Here is a 21,595-nt window from a genome sequence, read left to right as displayed (position 1 = left end):
GGAGATGAAAATGCTGCCGTATATTACAATAGCACTTTTCAAAACAGTGGCATAGTCTCCTTTCCTCCTCGCCTTCACTCAATGTGGCAGAGAGGGCAGTCACAGGAGGACACTAAGTAAAAATTGACTTGCTCAGGTGGTTACAAAGGTAGTTTTAGCAAAGCTATGATACAAACTGGAATTCCTGATTTTAATTCTGTTAAGTAATTTGATAATAACTAAGTTAGGTTAGGAAAATATTTTTTAACATGACCAACACAGTCTCTTTAAACTTACAACTTGCTGGCATTCCATTAAAGTCATGAAGTCTAAAGATGATGTTCCCAAGCTCTGCTGAGACCTATTGGTTATCATATAGTTGGTTATAGGTCTAGTACCTCTTTCTATGGCTAAGATATATCTTCTAGCAGTCACCAGAGATTTTAGTACCATGAAGGGGGAGAAGGGGGCAGATTATATAGTCCCTGGTAAATCTCCACAAGCTACTTTGTTTTTTAATGTTTATTTATTTATTTTGAGAGAGAGTGTGTGTGAGCAGGAAAGGGGCAGAGATAGAGAGAGAAAGAGAGAGACTCTCAAGGAGGCTCTGCACTGTCAACACAGAGCCTGATGTAGGTCTGGACCTCACAACTGACAACTGTAAGATCATGACCTGAGCCGAAATCAAGACGCTTAACAGACCACCATCCAGGCGTCCCTCAACAAGCTGTTTTAAGAAGACTTTAAACTTCTTGGGGAACTAACCAAACAATGTTTGCTAGTTGGAGAGGTAAAATGCTTCATAACCACTGAACTGATTATTGTAGACATCTTCTGTTTGAGGTACATGGAAATAATTTTTATGAAATGAAATTATATCAATGTGTCTCAGGTTAAAAAAAGGGGGGAAAAAGAAAAATTTTAAGAATTAACACAAGTGACATGTAACGGTTGACCATCAAATTTTAATCTTGAACCTTTTCTCCAGTCTTCAAATTATTAACACGAAGCGGAATGATAAATTGTAATTTTATCATTACCATATCGCTGTGTAACAAGCCCTTGTTACAAAATCTCCACCTACTGTCTCCAAAAAACCAATAGAAAACCCATACATTATATTATCTAAGTGATCTATTAACAGATGAAATTTTAACCAACTTCATACCAGGAAACTATTAACAGAGGTACTTCAATCACATAGCTTAAAATATGGAGAAAAGACAGGTAAAAAATTATCTTAAGCTGTAGTAGTCTTTTTACTTTTTAAAATTTTTATAAAATACACTAATTTCCCAAAATAAAGAATATTATGACACATTGGTGTCAACTTACACAGATGAAAGCTGATGTCAGCTTTTTTTCTAACTAAAATTCATTTCACCAAACCTTTATATATTACATGAATATCCAAGTAAAGTATTTTTTTAAAAATTCAACACACAGGAACATAATGTACAGTGTTTTTTATATATATATATATATAAAAAGGTTAATTTAGGAATGATTTCATTTTCGACCACATGATATATCTTTTTAAGACCATGAAACCTCTTGCTATCGCAAGAAGACTTTTCAGTTCATGTTTCTATTTCCCAGTTGTAATTCTTAAAAGTAAAAAATGAAAAAGGGTTTTTTATTTGTTTTTCACAAAAAAACTGTAGCAACAATTTCATTCACTACCAGGATGTCTTCCCTCCTTTTGATTTTAGGACTACCCAGACCCATGACCGCTTGGTGCCGGAATGTAACGGGAAGAGGCCAATGACATCAAAGAATAGATATAAAAAGACGGGCTCAGCTGGATCCTGCCGCCATTGTAAGGTGTGGGCACTTTCACTCGTGAAAAGCCTCCCAGAGCTGCAAGAGAACAGTCACAGGAGCAGTCTCCTGGCTCATCCTTTACATCCGTCAGCTGGGAGGACATAAAGGAACATTTTCATTAATGACTTGTCTAATGGCTGATGGATTCCTTAGCCAGGGAGGGAGCGAGTACGCTCAGAGACCTCGGTCAGGAGCAAAAAGAATACTGTTTATTTTACACCTCCTGCATTGGTCACTTCTGAGCGCAAACCAACCTCAACAGGAAATTGCAATGAAATATACACACCATGCACAGTCCCTATTACTGTGGGAATCCAGTAACACATGCAGGATGGTGGGAAAAGAATCACAAGGGATGAATGTAAACTTTTCACAGTGTTTCTTATAGCCTTTGACTTTAGCACGAGTGCACCACTTACCACCACAATCTCACAAACGTTTTATTGTGTCCTGGGCATGCAGATCACTTGGGGTAAAATGGGCGATTACATTTCATAGCCATTCTCAGACAGGAGTACAACTTCAATTTTCCCAATTTCCAACCAATGAATCAGCTGCTTCTGTTATAAAACTAAATACATTTCCGAATACATTTTTGTTTGAGGTTGTGCTTTATTCTTATCACTTCACTGGCTTCATTCTAGGGAAATTAAAAACCCATAAAATTATACTGAAGACTAGGTCTTAAGGGTGATTCCTGACCAAACCAGAAAGACAGGGAATCACTAACTTCTCTTCTCTTGTTTCTGTCTGCCTACCCCAGGCCTTTATTGATATTGACTCAGTTATAGGTTTTAGTTTCCTAAAGAAGAAAACCAAATTAGAGAACTGGCATTTCTGTCTTAAAGAAGTAAAAAGTAACACCGGTGAGGGGAGAAAGGGGGATTCATTCTATGTCGAAAAAAAAAAAAAAAATCTCTTGCTTTCAACAGGAGATAATCCAGCTTCTCCTCAGCTATTATTTCATAAATTAATAATTTCTTAAAATCATAATCCAAAGAATTTATCTATTACAAGAAAAATTCAAGTGTAAAAAAGGAAATAAATTAGTTAAGCCTTGTAAACAATTGTCCATTTTAGCTATATATCTTTTTAAAAAGGTTTCTCTGTATAGCAAATCAGACAGTACAAGGCACACCTTACACATCAGAACCCAGAATGATAAGACCCACACACACGCCTTCTTCACACTGTTAGCTGGCCTAACTGTGCTGAGGGCACTGGGGTCACACACCCATCCTCTGCTCATCTCCTGACCATCTGGAAGTCCAAAATGTGCTCTTTCCATTAAATTGCTTTGTGCTATTTTGTTGTGTGATGTGACTTCAGCCTTCTCAATGTTAGTCTCCTCAGATGTTTTCCACAAAGCTTCCTGGGAAAAGGCCAGTTTTCCCATTACGTTGTAACGTGCCTTTGAACCAGCCATCTTCTCGCTTTTTATGGACAAACACGATATCTCCTTCTTTAAGTTCAAGTTCTGCCTCACTCTGAGGAGGATAGGAAACTACCACCCTGTGCCTAGAAAAGAGAGATATATTTTAGTTAAAGCCACTCAAAGTAGTGAAAAAAAAAAAAATGTACACTATTGGTCTACAGAGCATTAAACATAAACAGAATAGAAAATAACAGAAGTTTATAACATCTGTAAAACAACTCAAAATACAACGACTCTCTGCTTCGTAGAGACTTGATTTTAATAGAGTTGACATGTGTATAACAGTCCATTATCGATGAGACTGGTTTATCTGAGTGACCTGTACAGCAAAAGCTATTCTTGTCCCTTTCCATTGTTTGGATCTTGTCCATACAGAAAATTTTATTCCGTTTCCTAGGAGGAAATGCCCTGTCCTTCCCTCTTCTCCAAGAAGAAAGGAATGAATTCATTTGATTGGTGAGATTAGGAGAAGTGGTTGAGTAGATGGATTCAGTCCTCTCTGAACTCCCTGCCTCTAGGCTGAGTGGCTTCTGCTCTGCTTCTGCTTGTAAGTACGGAATGGTCAAGGGCCAAGGGGGTCAGGCCTGCCTTCTAGAAGTGAGTCTGGAAGTCCATCTCTCTGTGTCCCCTACTTTGGGGTTTGACATGGATGAGGCAGCAATTCTAAGGCAGTTCATCTGCCTTACATACCCAAATTCTCCTTCAGGCAGGCTGTCCTAAGGTCTAGACAAGGAGGGAAGGACAATGACCACAAATTCAATCCAACACCACCAGTAACGAGGCTGATACCCATTTGTCTGACAACTTTGTCTGTTTCTTTATTGGTTCTCAACTCAGATATTAGTGGGAAAAGGGATAATTATCAGTTAAAACCCCAAGAAGCCTTGTTGGTTTAATATTATCTTCCTTCTTCCTTTCTCCTTAGTCTCCTTGTGCAAAATTATGATTAGCTGCCATGAAAGCCAGATGGAGGTTTTGTGCCCCATATTCTTTTATTTTTTCCAGCGTTACTTCACTCCTTTACTCCTCTCTTGCTTTTTCCAACCAAGGCAGAGGAAGGGGGGGGTGGGGGTGGTATGTGGTAGTCAACCTCCAAGATGACCCCAGTGACCCTTGCCTCCTGGTATTCATACTCTTGTGTAGTCTTCCCCCACAATGCATGGGGATGATCTGTGTGACCAATAAAATACTGTGAAAGTAACTGTGATTTCTGAGTCTAGGTCATAAAAGGCCTTGTAGCTTCTACATTAGTTTCTCTTGAATCTCTGAAGAAAATGAGCTGCCGCATTGTGAGAAAACTCAGCATCCCTATAGAGAGGAGAACATGGTGAGTAGCCAAAGTTTCTTTCTAAAAACCCAACTAACTAGCCAACAGTGATGTCAGGAAGCCACCTTGGAAGGGACTCCTCTAGCCCTGGTCAAGCCTTTATAGGACTACAGCTGAGGCTGATATCTGGATTGCAACCTCAGGAAATATCCCAAGCCAGAACCACCCAGAAAAGCCACTCCCAAGTTCCCAGCCCACAGAAGCTGTGGGGAAATAAATGTTTATTGTTGTTTTAGGCCACTCAATTTTGGAGGTAATTTGTTACATAGCAACAGATAACTAAAAAATGTGAACATATATTTTTCTCCATTTGCTGTTATGCAGTATTCAATCATAAAGGTGATTTTAAGTTTCTACTTTTGTTTGGTTCTTAAAGTCAGAAAATAAGTTCAGAGCCTCACAAGACCCACTCTTGACTGTAAGTAAAGAATGGTATGGCTTAAATAATGATAGTCATAACAAATTCTATAGAACTGTCCCTAAACTATGAAACCCATCAGAGACTAGCCCTTTCAGAAGATTGCTAGCTTCATCAATCTCCTCTCATAAAAACTAGAATCCACTCTCATTAAGAAGGACCCCAGCAAGAGCCCCAGACTATTACTCTATAAAAAAAGGCATCTCTGCAAAAGTCAAATGGCTTCCCCAAACAATTCCTGAGCTACTCTGGGCACATGAACCAAATTATCCTCCAAGGTCTGAAACAAAGTATAACATAGAGGCTAATTCATTATTTTTCTTTCTTCCTTCCTTCTTTCCTTCCTTCCTTCCTTCCTTCCTTCCTTCCTTTCTTGTTTGTTTTTGAGAGAGAGAGAGATGGCCCAAGTGAATGAGTGAGGGGCAGAGAGAGAAAGGAGAGAAAGAGAAGGAGAGAAAGAGAGGGAGAGAGAGAGAGGAGAGAGAGAGAAGCAACGCTCACCCGAAGCGGGACTTGAACTCATGAACCATGAGATCATGACCTGAGCCAACGTCAGATGCTTAACTGACTGGGCCACTTTGGTGACTTATTATTTCTAAGAAACGTTCATTTAATTCAAACATGAGTTAACATGTTCAACCCACTGAACCCATCAGGTTCGGGGTTCAATCAAGCATGAACTGAGGGAGGAAGCACAGCCCTGCCCACACAGGTGCTGTGCACTAAGCTTGGGTCTAGGGGCTGACATAGACTTAAAGGTCATTTAGAGCAGTTTAACTTTGGGCTAATTATCTCTGCTCTCTCAGCCTCAGTTTCCTCATCTGTAGGAAAAGGTTGTAGTAACTTAAACAGGTATTACCATGTAATGGAGTAAGATTATGAATGTGATGCTCTTAAGTGGTTTCTGTTACATAGTTTACACCCAAAATGCAAGCTCCCATTGCGATCACGTGGCTCAGGCAATAGCAGGCGGGGGTCTGTGCTTCAAGGAGGTGAAGAATGGACCAGGAAGTCACTGGTCACCTGTATCCAGGAAACAGACTCAGGCCACAGTCTAAAGAACTGCCTGATAATGAGACATGACACTTCAGAATGATAAAGTTAGGTTTTGGAATCTCTTATCTGATATCTTTAAAAGCAGGACAAATAATTTCATTATAGACTTATCTGAAGAAGGGTTTCAGATGAAAAGATTTCTCAAGTCTGATGCAAACATGTTAAAAATCCATGTGGAAAGCAATGTAATAAGTTGCCGTTTGGGGGAAGTTAAAATTTGAGCAAAGCTTTGTAATTCTGGAAAAAGGCATACAGGTGACTCAAATCATATTCAGAGTAGATCTCTCATGAAATGTATTCCCCATCGGTTCTCTGGGAGATGCCTTAAAGGTGAAATGGAACAAAAATAGTTCTTGAAAAACTTGAAGTGAATTAGATTAATATTTGCATTTTATAAAATGCACTAAACCAATTTCGTCAAAAAATTTTTTGAACTACAACTGCTGCTGGGCTAAGAACATAATCTTCCTGCCAAGTTCCCAGTGGGAGCAAATTTTCATTGCGAAGTTATAAACCTCTGGGGGGCGGAATGAGAAACCCTGTGCATAATGGAAAGTGTGACACAGCCCTGATGTGTGAAGGCTACCAGGTGCCGCGGTAACAGACTCTACTTAGAAATCTTCCAGCTCGGATCCTGGCCTCGAGCCTTGTAGTTTGCACACAGATTTCTAACATAGACTCCTAAGGCCAGATTCTGGGCACAAATGGCCAACTATGTCAGGCATGGAAAGTAGAATGTTTACAGACCAACAGACACATATAAGGCACAGCTGCAGAAGCCCTTCACATCTGTTCCTCCACCCTCCGCCTCGCTTGGATTATGCTTATCTGAGTAGGGCTTTTGGGAAATTCTGAACCTCAGGAATCAAAGACCCCTCTCCCGTGACATCCATGGGACCTGCTAATAATCCCACTTTCAAAATCTGCACCCCATCTACTCCTCTTCATCGTCACTGCCGCCATCCTGGTGAACAAACTCATGATGTTCACCCGGTCAAATAATCTACCTGCCCTCCCTGCCTGTATTTCTTCCTGCCTCCATTCCATTCTACGCAGATCCAACAGACCCATTTTCTTAACTGGCAACTCTGCTTGTAGTTATCTATCCCTCAAAAATCATAACTGGCTTCCAACGCCTGTGAGGAAGGTTAATCCTTAGCCTGGCATATAAAGCCCTCAATGATTTGACCTTCATCTCTCTACCTATTGCTGCTATTATCTCCACGAATGTGCCAAATATGCCTCTACACCTGAATGTGCCCTCCAGATATGGCTTCTACGTCTCCGTTCCTTGGTTCCTGTGGTTTCTTCCACTGGGAACTCCCCGTGATGACGCCTCTGCCCATCCACACCTGATCAGCCTCCCACAGCCTGGCTCTAGTTTGCCCCTGCAAAATCTTGTCTAGCCCGTGGCTGGAAGTAATTTCATGCTTGCTCAGGTCCCAGAGGCCTCATGTACATTTCTTACGGCACTTAGCACAGTTTACACTGCACTGTTACCATCTGCATCTCTGTCTCATTCATCTTCCCAGACCATACGCTGCTTGAGGGGGAGAAGATGGTAAATTCACTTTACGTGCCTCATACCACTTAGCATAATTCGTGATAATTCTTTTTTTTTTCCATGGTAATTCTGAGTAAGTGTGCTGAATGACAAAAGAAAAGGCACAATGTATAGAAAACTATTTTTAAAAAGATGCAAAGCTCCTTAAAAGGAAATGTAATTTGACAAATGCTACAACACGGATGGGCCTTGAGAACATCATGCTAAGTGAAATAAGCCACACACAATAGGACAAATATCATACAATTCCAAGTACGAGGCACCCAGAAGAGTCAAACCTACCGAGACAGAAAAGTAGAGTGGCGGTTGTCATGTGTTGCCAGTAGAGGGAATGGGGACTTACTGTTTAACAGGCACTGAGTTTCAGTTTGGAATAACGCAAAACTTTTGCAAATGCACAGTGGTGATGGTTATTCAACAATGTGAATGTACTTAATGTCACTGAATTTTACCTTAAAAAATGGTAAACTTTATGTATATTTTACCACAATTTAAAAATAAATGAATAGGGGCGCCTGGGTGGCTCAGTCAGTTGAGCGTCGGACTTCAGCTCAGGTCATGATCTCACGGTCTGTGAGTTCGAGCCCCACATCAGGCTCTGTGCTGACAGCTCAGAGCCTGGAGCCTGCTTCAGATTCTGTGTCTCCCTCTCTCTCTGCCCCTCCCCCGCTCATGCTCTTTCTCTCTGTCAAAAATAAATAAACATTAAAAAAAATAAATGAATAAATGAGTGAATAAAAAATAATGGAAAGAGTAGGGGAAAATAAAAAGAAAAATGAAAAAACATGGAAAGCTGAGCGGTCACTTGGCTGTTGTAAAAGTATCCCTTTGAACAGAGACCCGGGGGACAGTGTGAGGTGTATAGCAGGGCTCACAGACTTGGCCACGAATGGGTCTCTGCCTGTTGGCAGCTTTGTGACTCTCACTGTCTGTGACAGTCACCAGAATTGAAGAAACAGGCTTGCTATACAAAGAAGCCCCGTCCACATCCCACTGCCCATCTTCCAACCTCAGGCTATGGTGTTCCAGCTTCCACCTAAATGAGCACTTGCAATCTTTCATTTGTATAGATTTTCTATTTCCTTTATTTTTCTGGCCTCTCATGCATTCTCTGCAATTCATACATTTTTTGTTTGTTTGTTTCTAATCTCTCTTGGTATCAGCCCAAATTGGACCCCCTGTGGCTCTGGGAGGCACTCTATCCGTCACCCTAGTCTGGGTAAGTAACCTTCACTGCTTTCTGCCAGTTGCTACAGCAATCTAATATCCAATTAAGTATTTCACTGGCAAAACCATACTAGCTCACTTTGTAGCTTTGCTTGAAGTCCAAGTAAATTATGTCCATTGCTTCACCCGGTGGGTTCATTGTCACTGACTCAAATTAATCATGCTGGTGAAACCCGACTGACTTTCTGTAAATCTATCTCTATCAAATTTGTGTGTCTCCAAGTGTTCTAGCTTAATCCCTGATCAAAGATCACAGGTTCTTTTCCAATTTAAGAGATGGGCTTATAGGTATGTGGTTATCAGTTTAATTCCTAAACTTCAAAATACACAGAGATGATGTGCTGTGTCTCTTTAAGCCCTTATCTGTCTATGCTGTTTTAGTAGAAAAAAAAAGAAAAGCCTGTCACATATACTTTCTTTTACTGCCATTCCTTCTGAAATATTCCTACTTCCTCTTTGCAATTTCCTAATTATTTTTTCTCCATTATCTAAAATAGAGTCAAAAATATCTGTTCTGTTATTTCTGCTGTCATCAATTATACATGTTCTGCCTCCAGGATGTAGTATTTCTTGCTTGTTTTCCTCAGCCTCTAACAAACACAAAAGAATCCTTTTGTTCCTCAGAGAATTGTCTCAGCTGACACCACAGCCGTCAACACACCTCAAGGTTCATCCCTTCTTACTGTGAGATTGCTTAAGTCCTTATATCACGTGAATGCTTCTTCCCATTGAAGGGCTGCCCTAGTCACATTCTTTTACTTTAGATTTATGGGACAGAGCCATGGTTTGAGGGGAAATTTTATGCTTGTTCTCATTATACTCTGCTCTCATACGGCACCAATACAATGCAATGAGAACTACTTCTATGAAATTCTATCAGGAAAAATTCTACCAGAAGAACCCCAGGCTTCTGCACTTTGCCAGAGCAGGAGTTGTTGCTATTTAGGTTGTGAATCAAGGAATCTAAGATCCTGAAATACTTTCTGAATCATAGAGATGTTAAAGTTAATCTTCCCTCCATTTTTAGTACTAAGTACTTTTAATTGTGTTAAAAATTTTGAAATATCAAAACAGGTAATCCCTAAACGGCATACTTGGTAGTTTCCTACTAACCAAAAACTTTCATTCCCAGTGGATAATAGGATGTTTTCCTATACTATCTGTTTCCACACCTTTTTCCTACTGTTTTTATAGCCAGTCGGACCTAAGAACACAAGTTAAATAAATACCATCACCATCAGTGTATGAAGGCAACAGGGCGGTGAAAAGTTGGTCAGGCTGGCTATTATATTTAATATTCTGTTGAACATATGGATTATAAAAATATAAACTTGAGCAGAAATCTTCTCCAAAGACCCCTTTTCTACTTGTAAAAATGGAAATGGTTATATGAAAAACCTGCCAGAGAATTCCAGAGTGCCCATGCCCATCTGTTCCATCATTAAATTCTCCATGTTCCCTATGTGATGTGCATCCCCGGCTCCCTGGACCACCATCACCTGTCTGCATTAGCGATTTCTCCCTTTCAGATGCACTGAACAGCAGGAGCCTGCTGTTAGAAATGAGCTCCTCTAAGAGGAAAGGGCAGGAATGCAGAAGCCACAGAGATTGAGGACATCTGGCAACTGAAAAGGAATGCATAATGGGGGAGGGAGGCAGCAGTGCCAGAGCCAGTGCCTAGGGAGAGGCTGGGCAAAATGAACGATCGCTCAGAACAGTCACACAAACACCACAAATGACAGGGAAAAGAGGAGAGAGACTCAGGGTATGAAGGAAAAACTGCAGATCGATGCCTGGGGGTGGGGACGAAAGAAGGAGCCTTTGTGACCAAAAGAAAGTAAACAAGTCCCTGGACTAACTCCAGGGACAGAAGCCCTATCCCTGGAAAGCGGAGTATTACTGCAGGAAAAAAGGCTGACTCTCAGAATAAAGGATTAAGTGAATGCAGGGCAAAATTTCAAAGCTTTACTAAGAGCACAACAGATGAGGGGGAAAGATAGAATGATTTTATTTGTGGGGGAGGAACACTTTTCAGAGTACTGTCTCATTTCAAAACTGGTTTTATAAGGATTAGACCTATGTAAAGCTATTTCACCTCACTATGAAAATATATAATAAATTGTGTACTTTGTACTTAGTGCACGTAGGCTGTTTAAAGTTTCTTCTTGTCCAGTTTATTTTTTGATAATTCAAATTATACGAATGAAGGCCTCAAATTTTGTGGGTACAGATGTCCATCTGAAATACAGATCTGTAAATTTAAGTTATTGGAATGTGTAACAGTTTATAGTAAGACTTCAAATCAGTAACTGAAAATGAGACCTACACTGCAACACCTCCACAAATCAGAAATGTGATTTATAAAATGCAGGTACAGAAGGAATAAAGCTTATAGAAACAATAAAACAGATGGCACTTTTAAAAACAAATGTTTATATATATATATATATGGATTATGTGAAAACAGTCTACTATTTTAGTGTGCTTCATGATGTTTTCCTGGCCAACCACTGGTGCTTCATTTTTAATTCATATAATTCTAGCAGATAGTTGTCTTGCTAAATATATAGTTTCTCCTAACATATTCCTAGAACCCCACTGGTTGTATCAAACAAAACTACTCCCATGTGTAATCATGATTCAAGGCCAGGATCAGTAACACAGGGCCCCTCATTCCGAGTGGAACCCAACCAACTCAGTGTCAGGAGGGGGAGTCAGGTCTCTCAGAACTTAGGCATACTCTCCTAGCTCAGGAAGAATAAAAAGAGAATTCTCTTGGTTGGCAGAATTCTCCAGCTGCTTTACAACCAGCAGGTACTTATGTAAATGTTTAATAAAAAAGGCAAAGGATGAAAGGAGGGAGCAAAAGCTGGCGATGGAAGAGAAGCAAGAAGGAAGTAGATGCGAACCAAGTTCCAGGGATTAACACGTTTCATCTGGTTACAATTCTGGAGGGGATGTCTGGAGAAAATAAACAAAAAGAGGGCTGGAGGCCTAACCCATGTAAGGAGCACAGCAAACGGTACAAGAAGGCCAGTGCTTGCCTGTTACTACAAATTCAGTTAAAACGAATTTGGAGGATGTGGAAAAGTATCCTCATGTTGGAATAAATATTCCAGCACAAAGCTTGTTTGCATTTCTTCGTTTCTCTGGGAACGACAGTGAACTCACCTCTCACAAACCACAGGCCTAGACTCATTCATGACAGGGCCCAGGGATGAACATGGCTGACGAGGAGGTGGAGCGATGGGTACAGCGGAGTCCAGGGAGCTAGTCTTCCGATGAAGAGCGTCCTGGGCCACAGCAGCAGCCACGGCCACAGCGGGGGCCGGGCAGTCCCCATCGGCAGGGCAGGAGCCGGCCCTGCCGTGGGCGCCCCCTAGCGGCAGCTCAGGCCCCACTGCTCCCTGCAGAGGCAACTCCCCGCCACCCAGCTCCACTTCCAGGGTGGGTGAGGCTGGTGGAGATGCTCGGGGCTTACGTTTAGTGGACGCGCCAGAAAGCAACTTCAACAAACCCTTTTTCTCTTTCTAGGAAAAAAAAAAGTACATTAATTAGAGATGGATGGTACTGTTGTTATTGTAATCGATAGGGTGCTAGTTTTCTATTTTTGGTTTGATTTTTTTTTTTTTTTTTTTTTAAGATTTGTATTTTTAAGTAATTTCTACACCCAACGTGGGGCTCTACCTCACAACCCCGAGATGGGGAGACTCATGCTCTACCGACTGAGCCAGCCAGGTGCCACTGGTTTGATCTTTTAAGATTCATTTCTATGGATATTTGGTTATTTATGATCTAGCTCCCAATTCCTTCCTGTATGATGTTAACCTGACATTTGGTTGTCTTTCCTCTCCCTTTCTGCCTGCATGTTTGTGCTTGTATGACACTCCACTGTTCATCTTCTACTGAGGCAGAAGAAGTAGATAAAAAAGTAAAGCAAAAAAACTCATCAAGTCACATCTCTGGCTTGGTGAAGACAGAAGTAGACATTTTAGGACAAAATGGAAATTTCTGATTATGGATTTAATTTCTTGAGATTATGCCTATACTACCTCTAATTCTTATGTGCTGAACTAAACATTACTCTCCATCCATAGAGCATTTTACTCTCCATCCATAGACTTGATCCTTATCATTTATGGAGAGTAATGTCTTGATCAGGGTTAAGGACTAAAACAGTTCTCAGATGTCACCACCTTGACGAAATTTAATAAGCCAATAATGACAGAAGTGAAACCATTTCTATTGTGCAAGAATATCTTGGATTAGAAAGCCAAAACAACTCCACAAAATTTTAAATAAAGCTGCAGTATAATCAAAAACATTTTTATGTCTCTTTGCAAGCAAAAGTAGGAAAAAAATTTTTCCCCAGCATCTTTCTCCACAAAAACCATCTCTAGAATCTCTTGTCTCTTTTGACACTCTTGTTCCTTGGACTGCTAGGAAAACCAGACCTAGAGCTAGGTTTTCTTCATTTCCAAACCCTGTGTCAATGTTCTTTCTGACAACCAAGCATAGACAACAATCATTTCACGTTGTTTTACTAAGATGTCAGTGACATTACCAAGTCATCTGAATGGAAACACTTCAGAGGGAAATAATTCTTTAGAAAACTAGAGGCAATCTGGAATCACTAAGGTCCACTAATAGAGAAATAGAATTATGAGGGGCCCACATGGAGATAGAACCCTGAGGAATTTTTCTTGAGAATATGAGTTAGTTCATACTCAATAAAAATCCCTTGGGGAAAAGGGTCTGAATCCATAAAAACACAGATCCATTAGAGACAGAACGGCAGGAAAAAGGAAGAGACAAAAGTAATGATTTAGCCAGATGACGATAAAGCATTCCAGGGAAAAAGAATCCCAGGAAACTGCAGGCCCCATTTAGAGAATACTGTTCACAGTATGAACCAACCCATGGGTTGGAAGCGGGGGACAGAGAAAGATGGTGGGAGCACTGAAGTCATCTCTGTACAGCTCAACGCAGGCTGCAGATGAGCAGAGCCAGACACTGGATCCACACCCCCCTTCTCCCCATCCCAGCCTGAGGAAGGTTCTTTGGCATTTTTCTTCAAGGCCTGGCCTTAACTCACCTTGCAGGTTTTTGCTTCATTTATTTAGCTTCTCATTTTCCAAGGGGCTACTAATACATTCCAATAAACGACCCTATAAACTCGGACTACCTGCTTGATGCCTGCACCCCATCCACCCAGTGCCTAATGCAAAGATGCATCTATTGAGCCAAGAGGCCAAGACTGAAAGAGACTGAGATGGGGGAGGAAGGGAGATGATTTAGTGAGTCCCAGGGCTAAAAGAATAAGAGAGGACATTTTGTAATTCTCAAATCATACAATGTGCGGTGAAGTGGGCTGAACAAACACCTGCCAAAGCCACAGCTACACTTTTTTAAGGGAGCCTGAGGTCTGGAGGGCCGAAAAATGAGCTGAGAAAAAATAACGTCTACGCTTCTATGCGGGCAGTCAGCCACAACTTCCAGCTATTCCTGCCATGATGGAAGAAAGCACACTCTAATCCCTGGACCCCCACAGATCCACTGAGAACATCAAGTCCAGCGGTAAATTACAATCTCAGCAAGCCACAGCTACAGATGTTTCTTAAAAGCTCAGTTCTGGGCACTCAGAAAAATTCAGTTAACTGAATGGCGCTCAGGGAACAGCCTCTAAAGTGATTAAGAAGAAAGATGACTTGGTTCATCTAAAATGATTAAACACATTAAATACAGCTTGCTTTAATGACTTCTAAGAGATATGTTATCATCATCAGCTGATGCCGACTACCCACTGAGCAGAAGGCAGAGGATTAGGTGTTGTGACAGGGTGTGGGGGTACTTACAAGGAAAAGATGCTGCCCTAGTTCCACCCAAGTGTGCTTTTAATACCATATTTTCATGTTTTCTATGTTAGCAGAACAGTGTGCCGCTGGAGAGAGATAATTCTGCAAACACAGACACTTATCATCTAAGGGTGCCTTTGTTTTATTCAGAATCCAACAGCAGAAATGAAAATTATAGATGAATTAATAAGGACTACACTTCAGCAATTTTTCAAATGTAGTGTTAACATGCATGAAAAAGGGACATATCTTTGAACATGAACCTTAATAATTCTTCTCCTGTGGGTTTTTCAAGAAATTATTCCTAGATGGAATAATGTTTTTATACCCATAATTTTCTCTTCAGAAGATCAACTATTTGGTTCAGAAAATAATTGCCAGATGATGAGAAAGAGTAATTTCTACACGTAAAAATAATTTCTGAACATCACTAAATAGCTTTCCATTAGTCATATCATGGAGGATGAATACAAAATGGGAAACCTCGAGTTCTCCTTCTCAAGCAAAAATAAATTTGATTTGAGCAACTCACGAAGCTGAAAACATTCTACCCACTGAATCTTCTTTATTCCTCTCCTTGCCTTCAGATGTACAAAGAAAGAAGCAAAAGATAAATACTCTTCCGGGACACTGTCATCAAATATCTACAGTCATATTCCCAACAATCAGTCACTATTCTTAGATAAGGCATCTCCAAAGCTTAATTCATATGATTGTCTAATAATAATCACTCACTCTTTCAACAAATATTAACTGAATGTCAAATATGAACCAACAACGTGTGAGGCTCTGGGAATACAAGAGTGAATAAGACAATAAGGGGTTCACATTCTTTAGCAGAGACATAAACATGGCTATAAAACAACAGGTGCTCTGCAGAAAAATAAAGCAGGGTAAGAGGAGAGTGAATGACCAGGGGTGCTGAGATGGGGAGCTCTGGAAGGGCTTTTAAATTTTTTTAATTTTTATTTTCAAATTATTATTATTTTTTAAGTAGGTACCACACCCAACATGGGGCTTGAACTCAAAACCCTGAGATCAAGTCACTTGCAGTACCGACTGAGCCAGCCAGGCACCCAGGAAAGGCTTCTTTAAAGAAGTGAATGGTGGGGCGCCTGGGGTGGCTCAGTCGGTTAAGTGTCCGACTCCAGCTCAGGTCATGATCTCGCAGTTTGTGAGTTCAAGCCCCGCATCGGGCTCTGTGCTGGAAGCTCGGAGTCTGGAGCCTGCTTCAGATTCTGTGTCTCCCTCTCTCTCTGCCCCTCCCCCACTCACACTCTGTCTCTCTCTCTCTCTGTCTCTCAAAAATAAATAAACATTAAAAAAATAATAAAGAAGTGAATGGAGACAGGGAAAGGCCATGTGAAATCTGATGATCAAACACCACTGGGTTCAAGAATCTTGTTAAATGCTTTTATAAAGATTTCCACATTTATTCCTCACACTCACCTGATGCGACAGGAATCAGTAGTATTCCCATTGCCATTATTCTCTACGCTTGCCTACAATCATACTGCTAGTAAGGGGTGGAAGTGGGATAACCCGGCCTTTGCTCTTTTCTTCTGAGAGTTCGGCACAGGCAACAACTCTAGAAGCACATCTACTCCATGGAGTGATAAGAGCAGATATGTTTGCTTACAGGTTGCACAACCTAAGAGTCACTCTGAAACTGTGTGCACATCTGCACTGTCCACAGCTGGTCTGGATCCCAGCTGCTGGCACGGGCAGGAATGTGACTCCGATCACTTAACATGGACAATAACTTCTCTGTGAGAAAATGAAATGGCAAAGCTCACAGACCAACTTGGTTTGGACAGTGAAATAAGAACTGGGAGGAAGGAAAATCATGCGAGCAAAGAAAGTGATCAGTAGGGACTTTAGGACAGTGTTCAGAACAGAAGAAAACAGGTATTTATTTATTTATTATTTTTTTAAGATTTTATTTTATTTTTAAAAAAATTTTTTTAACGTTTATTCATTTTTGAGAGATGGAGGGAGACAAAGCGTGAGTGGGGGAGGGGCAGAGAGCGAGGGAGACACAGAATCCGAAGCAGGCTCTAGGCTTCTGAGCTGTCAGCACAGAGCCCGACGCGGGGCTCGAACTCACGAACTGTGAGATCATGACCTGAGCTGAAGTCGGATGCCTAACTGACTGAGCCACCCAGGGGCCCCAAGATTTTATTTTTAAGTAATCTCTATACCCAACATGGGGCTCCAACTTACAATCCTGAGATCAAGAGTCACATGCTCTTCTGACTGAACCAGCCAGATGCCCCAAAAATGGGCATTGAAAAACTAGATGGGGATGCCTAGGTGGCTCAATTGGTTAAGTATCCAACTCTTGATTTCATCTCAGGTCATGATCTCTCTTCCTGAGATCGAGCCTGCCTCAGGCTCTGCACTGGCAGCGCAGATCCTGCTTAGGATTCTCCCTCTCCCCTTCTCTCGCTCGCAAAATAAAAAAAACTTAATAAAAATTAAAATAAAAACTGGATGGACCCTCTGCTTAAAAAAACCAAGAATAAGAGCAAAGGTCCTCAAACAGCGAATTGTTTGAAGACCTGTGCTTGGCTCCTTAAGGAAAGGAGGCAGTAGGACTTTGGGGGTGGGATGTTTGTGGTACTAAATGTTGACCTTTTTGTGGCCCGCATGTAGAAATGTCACCTCTTAGGAACAAATCCAGAATATGGGAAAGGGCATGAGAACCAATACCTACTTCTGCTAATTGGTAAAGGAAATAAATGAATATGTCAGAGAAAACTTATACTATGAAGGTAGGGGAAGGAAATAGAAGCATGTGGGGGTATAAAGTGGTGCTTCAGAGATGGTTTCTTCTCTTTTACTATGTGATGGTTAAAATTGTAAAATTAATTAAACCATTAGAGATTTAATTAGAGGCCATTAGGACTGAGGTGATTCTAAAGCCCTAGCAGCTCCCTTAGCAAACCAAACCCTAAGCCTGTAAATACCTCAAAACCTATAAGGACATCAAAACCTATAAGGACAACCAATCACAAACAGCCAACTGGGCTTTCCCCAAATAAGGCAACCACTTAAATTACAGCCAGTCAAATAACTTCCTTGCTCTGCTTTGTGTGTCCTTTACATAATTTTTGCCCCTGGTTCCTTGATAGAGTGGGTGCTGCCTGATTTGAATATGTTTTTACTCAAACTCTTAGAATTTTTAGTATGTGTCGGTATATTTTCTAACAAAACTTAGAGAATATAAGAACAACCAATAATTGGTGCTGGAAAAAAAGATTTTATTTTCTGGATAAAAGCTTAATATACCAAAATAATATTTACTGTATTTTGGTATATGAGGGGGAAAAAAGCATATATACACCATAGTATTAATGGCTACCTTTGAAATCTTAGATCATACTTAGGTCTTCTATTTGGATATTTAGACTTTCTCTCACTTTTAAATAAATATGTATTTTTTTTAACAATTTTATAATAAGAAAACACAAAACATTGTGTGTGTGTGCATGTATACATACATACACATGAGCATCTCATAAGGATTGGGAAACACATCTGCCTGGAGACTAGCTACTCAAATAATGAAGCCTTTAAACTGAATATGAAGTTAGAAAAATGTTCAGATAAAGCTGTTAAACTGATAACTGTAGAAGACATAGGGGATCTCATAGAAAGAAGAATAACAATGACAGAAAGGCCCAGGATTTCAAACAAGAAGTAACTGAGATGATGTTTGGAAATATATTATAGAGTTTCAGATGCTTATTTATCAAACCACAGAATGCAGTTACCAGACAAAAATGAGCCAGAGGGGAAACCCCCCCCCCCTTTTTTTTAAGTCAAGGACAAAATCACACTTCTGAGACTTTGTGAGATAAGACTTCCAAATAAAATACTGTTCAAAAGGAATAACTCAGTTAGGAGAGGGGCTGCAATAGTCCTGTGTGCACATCAAAAAGTTGTATGTCTCTGTGGAACATCAGTGGTAGGTAGCTCACTGCAGACGATTTACACATAGAGAAAAGGACAGGGAAATCGACAAGCTATCGTTTGGCAGATATACCACACACTATCTAAAGAGTTTAAGTAAATGGATGATGCTGATCACAAAATGATGAAAGAAGATGGAGATAACAAGGGAATTGTCAAATACCTAGATAGTTGTTGGAAGTCTCAACAAAAACTAGGATCTCTATAAACTTAGAATCTCTGATAGACATTTTTCTTGAATTGTTCACAATTTAATCTCACATTGGATCTAATTCTGATCAACTGGGGGAACAGTAGAGACCAGGTAGGGATGGAGTGGTTCGGATGGTGGACAGAAATATTGAAAACTTCGAAGTAAGCACCCAAAGAGAAGTTGGCTATAGTCAGATTTGAACTCTAAAGTTTAAAAGAACTGATTTTAAAAGTTCAGAGAAAATATATGCATGACCTGAAACTCAAAAGGAAAGATACTTCAAGAGCAATGGGCAGGCTCTCCAGAATGATATTCTAACCATACAACTGTAAATTATCTGAGCAGATGAAAATATGGAGACATCTAAAGGCACTAGTGTGATCTCCCAGAGAGCAGACTAATGGGCTCAAATTTTTAAAGGACTCAGTACAAAAAGATCAAGAGAAGCGACCATAAGAAAGAACATATCATGGCCCATAACAGCTTAAACTTGAAGAAAAAGGGGGGGGGGGTGGTGGATACCCTTAAAGTTATGTTTGAAACAAGAAGAGGAAAAATATAGACCTGCTGTTTGAGATGGATGGTGGTTCTCAGAAGGTATGAAGAAAGAGAAGGATAATCTTCAGACTAGAAAGAACAAATGCTGACAGGAGGGAAATGAGTGTAGATATTGGGGTTTAGAGATTTAATAATTATGTGCCAGGATGAATCACCCCAGCATACAGAGAAAATTCACAGCTGAAATGCAACTGTTCTTTTCAGAAAATGCAAATTATCTTTGACAGATCCTGATGAGCCTGAGACCAGGTCAACTCAAAAGGTCAAGAAGGGCATGTGTAATCCTAATTTTCAAAAAGAATACAACACTGTTCTTTGCCAACTGACTGGAAAATTCTAGAACAGTGTATCAAATGAAAGGAACACTGAGGAAGAGACTCCTGAGGAAGTCTCTGACACTGAGGAAGAGACTCCTCTAGGAGACCCTTGCTAACATGAGTAACAGCTGAAATGATGGGGAGACTGGGGAATAGTTTGGATGGGAGAATGCAAAAGACCTCTGGATTTTGACAGGCATCTCATAAGTTCTCCCATGATATCCTTATAGACATGATGGAGGAGTATAGACTAAATGACACTTGAATTATGTTAATTATGGAATTATTGATTTTATATCAACCAGGAGAAGTCTCCCTGGTGGATCCGGAACACTAAATGAGGTAGTAGATTTAGGAAGGAAAATTTATAATCTGTGACATAAGTAACAGTGACAAAAACTTCAGGAATGTAGCCCTAAAAAAATAAGATAATTCTTAAATAAGTCAAGGCATCATATAGAAAGGAGATCAACACTTTCTATGTAGCTCCTCAAAATAAAGAGAATGGCATGGCACACTTTGGAGCTAGGATACTCAAGGTCAAATAAGGAGTCCAAACAGAGACCAGTGGCCATTTGTCAAGGATAGGAACTCAGCAGAATAGCCCATTAGGTCCTGTATTAGTTGCTGCTATAACGAATTACCATAAGCTTTGTGGTAAAAATCAAGTCTTAAAATTAAGGTGTCAGTAGGGCTGCATCCCTTACAGAAGCCCTAGTGAAGAATCTGTTTCCTTGCCTTTTCCAGATTCTAGAAGCTTCTTGCATTTTTTGGCTTGTGGCTCCCTCCCTGAATCACTGATCTCTGCTTCTGATGCCACATTTCTTCTGGACCTGATCCCCCTGCCTCCCTTTCAGTAAGATCCATGTGATTTTATGGGGCTCACCCAGATAATGTAGAATAATCCCCTCATCTCAATTAAACCTTTAATTTAATCATATGTATAAAATCCCATTTGCCACAGAAGAAAACACATTCTCAAAATTCAGGGATTAAGTTATGGATGTCTTTGGGGAGCCCTTATTCTCTCTGGCACAGGTCCCTTTCAAGGCTCAGATTTAATGAATTCTTTCCTGGGAGGGCAGAAGCTGAAGAGTCTGTTAGTGACAAGGGCCCTGAGACACACTGTCCTAAAACCTTAAATTCTAAAGTACAAAACAATTCTTTAAAGATCTTGACAAAGTTGAACATGTCAGCTTGAGTACAAGTTTAATGTAGTTAATTATAAACACTGAACAGATACCAATCTTTTTCAAAAACGTTCATGTTAACCTAACAATTAAATATTAACTTTTTAGTAGGCTGTAAAGTTTATTTCCTTATAAACTCCTATTTACAGGCTTACCTAACCATTTAAATAGAGCGACATACAATACCACTGAACCAGGTGGCTCAGAGTTTATGATTAGCCTAGAGTTTCCCAGAACCTGGCTAGAGCTTTAGGAGAACATGCATGAAATACTGAAGAAAATACAATATTTTCCTCAGGTTGTCACTTCATCTGATTATAATACAATTATCCAGACTTTGTTATCCCTCTTACATTTCTGTTCACATTCAATCACCATCAATTTCCTTTGCCTCCAACCACCTGTCTCCAAACCCAACCATAGGTTAGTCTTTCAAACACAGCTTTCCATTTATATTTTCTTTGAAATTCAGCCCCAAATGAGAGCTTTTTTAAACATCTATGGATTTAGAAAATAGCTTTTCACCCTTATTTCACGTCAAGAGAAAAACTATCCATGCTGATTATAATCTAATATGCTGTAGGAAAAATAAATCCACAAATAACATTTTTTGATCAATAATTTCAACTGCTTTGTATATTAAATATTTTTTTGCAGAACTGACTGAACAGGAAGAA

General features: G+C 40.1%; 1 protein-coding gene across 3 annotated transcripts in view; it reads right to left on the bottom strand.

The window, feature by feature from the left end:
- Window positions 1–1,469: 1,469 nt before the first annotated feature.
- The window catches only part of SH3RF1 (SH3 domain containing ring finger 1), a 179,807-nt gene continuing 159,681 nt past the window's right edge, over window positions 1,470–21,595 (bottom strand). For all 3 annotated transcript variants that reach the window (XM_042935114.1, XM_042935113.1, XM_042935115.1), the window contains exons 11-12: window positions 12,002–12,360; window positions 1,470–3,321 (exon numbers count right to left, since the gene is read on the bottom strand). In XM_042935114.1, coding sequence (XP_042791048.1) covers window positions 3,153–3,321; window positions 12,002–12,360 — 528 coding nt within the window. In that variant the 3' untranslated portion in view covers window positions 1,470–3,152. The remainder of the gene's footprint in view (window positions 3,322–12,001; window positions 12,361–21,595) is intronic.

Source organism: Panthera leo, chromosome B1, assembly GCF_018350215.1.
Source record: "Panthera leo isolate Ple1 chromosome B1, P.leo_Ple1_pat1.1, whole genome shotgun sequence".
In the NCBI taxonomy this organism is placed as follows: Eukaryota; Metazoa; Chordata; class Mammalia; order Carnivora; family Felidae; genus Panthera; species Panthera leo.
This window is presented reverse-complemented; position numbering and strand designations above follow the sequence as displayed.